At 59.0% G+C, this 7,799-nt stretch overlaps 1 protein-coding gene across 1 annotated transcript; it reads right to left on the bottom strand.

Moving 5' to 3' along the window:
• Window positions 1–724: 724 nt before the first annotated feature.
• On the bottom strand, window positions 725–7,618 carry DTYMK (deoxythymidylate kinase; the record flags this gene model as incomplete). The annotated part of the gene is made up of 5 exons (XM_084267251.1): window positions 725–1,220; window positions 2,948–3,145; window positions 4,488–4,578; window positions 6,386–6,494; window positions 7,489–7,618. The coding sequence occupies 5 exons, from the start codon at window positions 7,616–7,618 to the stop codon at window positions 1,110–1,112; spliced, it is 639 nt and encodes a 212-aa protein (XP_084123377.1). The 3' UTR covers window positions 725–1,109.
• Window positions 7,619–7,799: the final 181 nt, after the last annotated feature.

Here is a 7,799-nt window from a genome sequence, read left to right as displayed (position 1 = left end):
GTTACTTGGCTTCTGGGCTGCGAGTGGCATTGTCAGCTCACGTTGAGCTTCTCACCCACCATCACCCCAAGCCCCTCTCTGCAGGGCTGCTCCCTGTCACGTCATCCCCCAGCCTGTACTGATGATGAGGATTGCCCTGACCCAGGGGCAGGACCCTGCACTTGGCCTTGTTGAACCTCATGAAGTTCACATGGGGCCACTTCAGCTTGTCCAGGTCCTTCTGGATGACATCCTGTCCTGGTGTGTCAGCTGCACCACTCAGCTCAGTGCCATATTGTAGTTTGCTGGTTGTAACAGAGAACTCTGACAGCTGAGGTGGTTTGACAGCCTGTGCTGGGCTGGTTCAGTCCTGCTGGGGTCTGCATGGGAGCCACAGGTGACTCTTCCTCTGATCTCAGCCAGTCTGAAGTAATTTAAGCAGCATTGGCCCCTACAACCAGCCTTGCCATGAGCCCATACATCTATTTCAGGCTCCTGCCTGCTTGCAGCAGTTGTTTCTGTATCATTCCCCTTGAACAGCTGGGGACCAGACTTGAATTCATCCCTCCCTCCATTCCACAGCTCTGGCAAACAGCTCCCCCTTGAGCTGATACCCTCCCCTCCCATAAACCCTTCTGGGAGACAAATGACCAACCATGCTGGAAAAACAAAATGCCCAGTGCAAAGTGTTTAAAAGAACCATTTATTAGCAAGTCCTCTACAAACTGGTTCCAGCACAGGGGGTGTGTTTAGTAGAGAGGCAGAAGAATCAGACACGCTGCAGCTCTCCCAAACCAGGAAGGCTGACGCCTGCCTGTGGGTGCTGGATATAGGGGGGGGGGGGGCTTGGGGCTCCACACCCACAGCTGTGCTACAGGACTGGGGTAGAACAGGAGCTCCTGCTCAGGGGAGGGAGGATTTCAGAAGGAGTCTGTAACATGCTTCTCCCCTGCTCCGTTACAAAGCCCAGCAGGGACTAGAGGAGTGGGAAAGGACCTCAGCACCGCTGGCCCCGGGGCACACACGGGTCTAGGCTGTGGTTACTGGCAGGTGGTGCAGGGAGTCACCCCAGTGAGGAAGCCCAACTGTCAGTTTTCCCTTTGGTCTCAACCAATAACTTGCCTGGAGGTTCATTTCCAGAGTTCTCCCAGAGGTTTGTTCTGCACCTCCTGCATCACCTCCTCTGCTGCTGACTTGATTTCCCTGTGCAGGTCCTCTATGCTCTTTGAAGCATCCATCATCTGTGTCCCAGGAAACAAACCACAGGAACACCCAGTGAGGACAATCACCCCCCAGCGTTGTACCCACTCCCCTCCTCACTCCAGGCCGTGACTACTGAGCAGGGAAAGGAGCTGGTTACACACAGGGAATGGAGCTCGTTACACACAGGGAAAGGAGCTCGTTACACACAGGGAATGGAGCTCGTTACACACAGGGAATGGAGCTCGTTACACACAGGGAAAGGAGCTGGTTACACACAGGGAATGGAGCAGGTTACACACAGGGAATGGAGCAGGTTACACACAGGGAAAGGAGCTCGTTACACACAGGGAATGGAGCAGGTTACACACAGGGAATGGAGCTGGTTACACACAGGGAATGAGGCTGGTTACACACAGGGAAAGGAGCGGGTTACACACAGGGAATGGAGCTGGTTACACACAGGGAATGAGGCTGGTTACACACAGGGAATGGAGCAGGTTACACACAGGGAATGGAGCTGGTTACACACAGGGAATAAGGCTGGTTACACACAGGGAAAGGAGCGGGTTACACACAGGGAATGGAGAGGATTGCACCTCCCATGTAGGATTTCTGGGGTGGAACTGGAGAGACCTATTTCCTTTGAGAACAGCCATTTAAGAAGTAGCTGTGGGGCTGGATGAGGGGAGACAGAAGAAACTGCAGCTGCCCGTTGTTTGCCCACAACACCTAGAGGCAGGAGAGTATGTTTCATCCTGTACCAAGCCTCCCAGAAACATCAGGGTGTGGATCCTTCAGTGGTTCCACAAAATAAACCCTGCCCTGGAGAGCAGGAACCTCGAAACATCCATCACTTGATGTTCCTGTTTCAGCTTTGTTGGGGTTTGGGGTTTTTTTCATAAGCTGAGGTCTGTGAAGGTGGCAGATGCTGCCCTTGCTCAGCCTGGCGTTTAAAGGCCAGAAACCCTGGGGCTGAGGGAGATGCACAGAGGGGCAGGTTTAGGAGAGCAGCCTATGCACCCCGACCCAGGCTGCTGAGGAAGAGCTGCCTGGGGGGGGATGTGCAACAAACAACAGGCTTCACGATTAAACCACAGCCTTTTCAGTCCAGCCCAGCCAGCACCCCACCTGTGCTCACACAGAATCCTCCAGTTACCCACGTTTCACACCCGAATCAAACAGATCCCTGGCCCTGGTGTGGAGGGGCAGGGAGAGGAACACTGCACTGCACCTCTAAGGTGTCTGACACTGCATCTCCACGCCCAGTTCGGGGAGACCCGCCAGCTCCTCGTCACTGGCGCTGCGAGATCTGAGCTGTTCCATGGTTGTGCACTCTGGAGCACCTTAAACAGAGGCACTGCTGGTGCTTTTGGGGAAAATCCCTTTCACAGGCAAAGGATGGGAGGCAAATAACGTAAGACAGGGAACAGAAGAAATGTGTTCCCCTGCAGGACTCTCTGGGGAAGCACCAGGGTTTAAAGACTACGCACTAACTCCATGCTGTCTCTCAGGACAGCATCCTTATTTCTGTTAAATGAATTCTTCTGGGTCTCTGTGCTGTGGTACCTGTGGTCTCTGTCAGCCTATTTTTCCTGTCATTAAATGGTTTCCTGCCTAACTTTTCCAGGAGCCAAGTCCTCATCTGGCCACTGCTGCACATTTGGGCCCTTGAGGTTTGGGCAGCACACAGAAATCCTTTTCCAGAACCCCAGTTCCCTGCACTGGGCTGTGAAGCATTACCTTCACCTTGCTTTGCTTTCCTCACCTTCCAGTTTAACGTCTTGTCCTTCATCAGGTGCTGGAAGGACTGCAGAACTCTCTCTTGGAAGGAGCTGTTCTCATAGCGTTCGTTTCCAAAGTCTCCTCGTCCCGCTGCTTCCTCTGGGCTCAGCTGAAGGAACAGGATCAGATCTGGCTTTGGGAGGCCAATGTCTGGCTGTTTGCACCAGTCCAGGCAGAAGTTCTGTCCCAAACAAAGACAACCATGTTTGAAGGTGAAAAAAGGGACGTGAGGAAGGGAAAGCAGCTGGAGGGGCGGGTGGGGTGGGGAAGGAATGACCACAGAACACAAGCCTACAAGCTGGAAAGATGTGAGAGCTTCTCTGTGGGAATTCAGCCCTGGGAATTGTGGGGAGCAGATTCAGCTCGGTGCTGCACACCTCTCATGCTCACTGCACTGCTGTGAGCAGCCCAAAAGCGAGCTGCTCCCAAACACAGGCACCACGTGGCCTTAGTGTGGATCTTCCCGGGCCCTTTCACACTCATCTGCCTGTTGCTGTCCCAGCCCAGCCAAGAATTTCAGCCCAGTCCAAGAGATGAAGCTTTCCAGCTTTTGGACCTTGCTGACAAGACCTGAAGACTTCCATCAGGGCAGGTGAATCCACACTGCTGTGGAGATACCACAGAGGCTCGTCCTCCTCCACCACTGATACTACTGGGTGATCTTACACGTGTGTGGAGCAACCGTGGGACTCTGGAGATGGGGGTGCAGGAATCAGGACCCTCGATCCTTCTGGGAAGGGGAGAAAAGCCTGGGCAGGAGAGCATGTAGGCACTCACAGGGCATCTCCACCACCAAGGCTTCTGGAGAATGCTAAAGAAACTCCTGACACAGTGACCAACAAGGGGCACTGCTGGGGGTGTTACTCACGAAGGAGAAAAACCTGGTTGAAGATGTGAAGGTAGAGGGCAGCCGTGGCTGCAGGGAGCCTGAGGGGGTTTAAAATCCAGAGAGCAGCCAACAAGGCAAAGGGAGTCGCCTGCACGGGCTTCAGGAGAGAGCAGGATGTCCTAGGAAACTCACATGTAGGGCAGGGAGGCCCAGGAGAGCCAGCTGATCTCCCAGGACAACCTCCCCAGGGGCTGTGGATCTGCATCCCTGGAAATACTCAAACCTTGGCAGACCCTGAGGGGGGTTGGCCTTTGTGACTTCCACCAGTCCCAACAGACACTCTCCTGTAGTTCTTTGCAAACTGACAGGCCAGCAAGGCAGAGCAAACGTGGAGGCTCCCAAATCAACTCACATAATCCTTCCCCAGAGTCAAACAAGGTGGCTTCCCCACAGCCAGGGGATCTGTGTAGCTTTACACAGGGTTAACGAAGGGAGTTTCTCCGCTCATTCCAGGGAAGGGGTGGACCTGGGCAAGCTGACCTCAGCCAAAACCTCCATCCCTCCCTTTCAATCCTCCTTTCTCCCAAGGAGAAGCCTGGGCCACGCACCCCGATGTCTGTGTGGGGTTTCTGACTGGAGCTGCTCCCACAGATCCAGAGGGGGGGGGGGGGGAGCTGGTGGAGGTCTCACTCACCTCTTTGGCACTCGTGAAGGCCACCCCAGAGAAGGCGTATCTGTCAACCACAAGCGTCACCCCTTGGTGCAGCTTCTCTTTCATCAGCGGTCTGAAAGCCAGAGGGGAGGACAGACAGACAGACAGACAGACACCAGTTACAGCTGGTTACAGTGACATGGAGGTAGGAACCACAGTTCCCCTACGAGGCGGCTGGCGGGGCCGGCGCTCCCCTCCGCTAACGCGTGTCACCACACGCAGCCATCGTGAGTGGCGCCGGGGCTGCCTGTGATGCTGGCTGTGGAGAAATGGCTGCTGGAACTGTCCCCTTTAACAGCCACTGAGCAAACCTCCTCCTGAGGCGCCCAACTTCATGGTGCCCCAGCACCGGGCACGGCCCTCGGCAGCGCCGCGGCTCGCAGGGAAGAGCCCCGGTGAGCTACATCCAGAGAGGAACAGCTCAGGACTCTGCCCTGGCAGAGTTGGGGTGCTCAGCCTCAGCCAGAGAAAAAGGGGGTTGTGTGTTCACACTGACACTCCTCATCCCAGCTGGCTCACCCCCTTCCTGTGCTCTGCCAGCCCCACCGCAGCGCCATCAGCAACGCTGCTCTGCTGGGTTTGGGTTTCGGGGGAAACGTTTGGGAATGCAGATTTCTGGGCAACAAACAACAGCCACAGCCAGCTCCCCAGCTCCACCCCTGAGGACTCAGAGGCCAAAGCCCAGGCTGGCCATGGTTAGGGGGGACGTTTGGCCAGGACCAACCCACCCCATCGCTCACAGGGACTTCTGTGCAAGGCCAGGTCTCCTCATGCAGCAAGGAAAATGAATCCCCATCCTGGGCCGGTACAACCTCAGCTCTGGTACCCAGTACAGCACAGGGATGGGAAATACCACACCTGATGACCTTAAAAAGCAGATGCTGGGGTTTGAGCTAGGAAGGGTTAATCCAGAGGGACCTGGACAGGCTGTGGAAGTCAGCCTGGGTGAACCTCATGAGGTTCAACAATGCCAAGTGCAGGGTCCTGCCCCTGGGTCGGGTCAACCCCCGTTATCCATACAGGTCAGGAGATGATGGGCTGGAAAGCAGCCCTGAGGAAAAGGACTTGGGGGGACTCATGGGTGAGAAGCTGGACATGAGCCACCAATGTGCATCTGCAGCCCAGAAGGGCAAACACATCCTGGGTTGCATCACCAAGAGCGTGGCCAGCAGATAGAGAGAGGGGATTGTCCCCCTCTGCTCTGCTCTGCTCTGGGGACACCTCACCTGCAGTGCTGGGTCCAGCTCTGGAGTCCTCAGCACAAGGAGGACACAGACCTGTTGGAGCAGGTCCAGAGAAGGCCACAGAAATGACCCAAGGGCTGGAGCAGCTCTCCTATGGAGACAGGCTGAGAGTTGGGGTTATTCAGCCTGGAGAAGAGAAGGCTCAGGGGGACCTTATAGTGACCTTCCAGTCCCTGAGAGGTGCCTGTAGGAAAGCTGGGGAAGAACAGCTCCTGAGGGCAGGGAGCGTCAGGACAAGGGGCAATGGTTTCAAACTAGAGCAGGGCAGGGTTAGAGGAGACATGAGGCAGAAGCTCTTCACTCTGAGGCTGGCAGATCCCTGGCACAGGGTGCCCAGAGAGGTGGTGGAGGCCGCATCCCTGGAGATACTAAAGGTCAGGCTGGATGGGGCTCCAGGTGACCTGACCTAGTGAAGATCTCCCTGCTCACTGCAGGCTGGGACCAGGGTGGCCTCTGAAGGTCCCTCCCAACCTAACGCAGCCTGTGGCTCCACGATTCTAAACCCAAAGCTGCAAGTGACCTGGAAACATCCCTTCCAGCTGCGCTCCCCTCGCTAACCAGGGTCAGGGCCCTGCCCCCACTGCCCCCACTGCAGGCTACAGCCCCGGGGGGGGTTCGGCGCCGCGCGACCCTTACACGTGTTCCCAGCGGTTGGCAGAGAAGAGCAGGTGAACCGTGTGGTCCTCCAGGTTCTTCTCCCCCAGCAGGTAGGAGCTGATCAGCCGCCCGATCTCCGTCGTTCGCTCTGTAGGAGAGAGGGCAAGAAGGAGCCAGCGCCCTTTGCCGGAGGCGTGTCCGTCTGTCCCGGGGGATGTCGGTCTGTTTGAGGACTGTCTCTTACGGGTGGGAGGTGGTTGGTCTGTCTGACCGTGGGGGGGGGGCTGTCTGTCTGTCTGCCTGTCTGTCTGTCTGCACAGGCAGGAGTTGGTTGGTGTGTCTGAGGGTCTGTCTGTCTGTCTGTCTGTCTGCCAGGGGTGGGAGGTGGCTGGTCTACCCCAGGGTGGCAGTCTGTCTGTCGGTGGTTGGTGTGTCTGAAGGTCGGTCTGCCTGCCTGCCGGGGGTGGTGGGCATGTCTGAGGGGGTCTGTCTGCCTGTCACAGGCAGGAGGGGGGGTCCGTCTGTCTGTCACGGGCGGGAGGGGGGGTCCGTCTGCCCGTCACGGGCGGGAGAGGGGGTCTGTCTGTCCGTCACGGGCGGGAGGGGGGTCCGTCTGCCCGTCACGGGCGGGAGGGGGGGTCCTTCTGCCCGTCACGGGCGGGAGTGGGTCTGTCTGCCCGTCACGGGCGGGAGGGGGTCTGTCTGTCCGTCACGGGCGGGAGGGGGGTCTGTCTGCCCGTCACGGGCGGGAGGGGGTCTGTCTGTCCGTCACGGGCGGGAGGGGGGTCTGTCTGCCTGTCACGGGCGGGAGGGGTCTGTCTGTCTGTCTGTCACAGGCGGGAGGGTGTCTGTCTGTCTGTCACAGGCGGGAGGGTGTCTGTCTGTCTGTCACAGGCGGGAAGGGGTCTGTCTGCCTGTCACGGGCAGGAGGGGTCTGTCTGTCTGTCACGGGCAGGAGGGGTCTGTCTGTCTGTCACGGGCGGGGAGCAGTTGCTCTCCCTGCCGGGGAGGGGGAGGCGGCAGGGCCCGGGCCGCCACGCCAGCCCTCAGCCCGCGCTCCGCGGCCCGGCCTAACGGGCTTCCCCCCCCACCTTCCCTCCCTCCCCGCTCCCCGTCCCCTGCGGGCGCGGCGGGCCCCGTACCCGGGAAGCGGAGGAGGTCTGCGCGGTGTCCGGCTGCCCGCAGCGCCTCCACCAGCCGCCGGCCCTGCGTGCTCTTCCCGGCGCGGTCCATCCCCTCCAGCACGATCAGCGCGCCCCGCCGGCCCGCCATGGCGCGCGCGCCCCGCCCCAGCCAATCCCCGCCCGGCCCGGCCAATCCCCGCCCCCTCCCCGCCCCTCCCGGCCAATCCCGGCCGGCGCCGCGCGGCCGCGGCAGGGCGGCGGGAGGCCACGGAGGCGGCCGGGAGCGCCCCGGGAGCGGCGCCGCGCCCCCCTCCCTCGCCCGCCCCGCC

Source organism: Gallinula chloropus, assembly GCF_964237585.1.
Source record: "Gallinula chloropus genome assembly, chromosome: 8".
NCBI classification, from domain to species: Eukaryota; Metazoa; Chordata; class Aves; order Gruiformes; family Rallidae; genus Gallinula; species Gallinula chloropus.
This window is presented reverse-complemented; position numbering and strand designations above follow the sequence as displayed.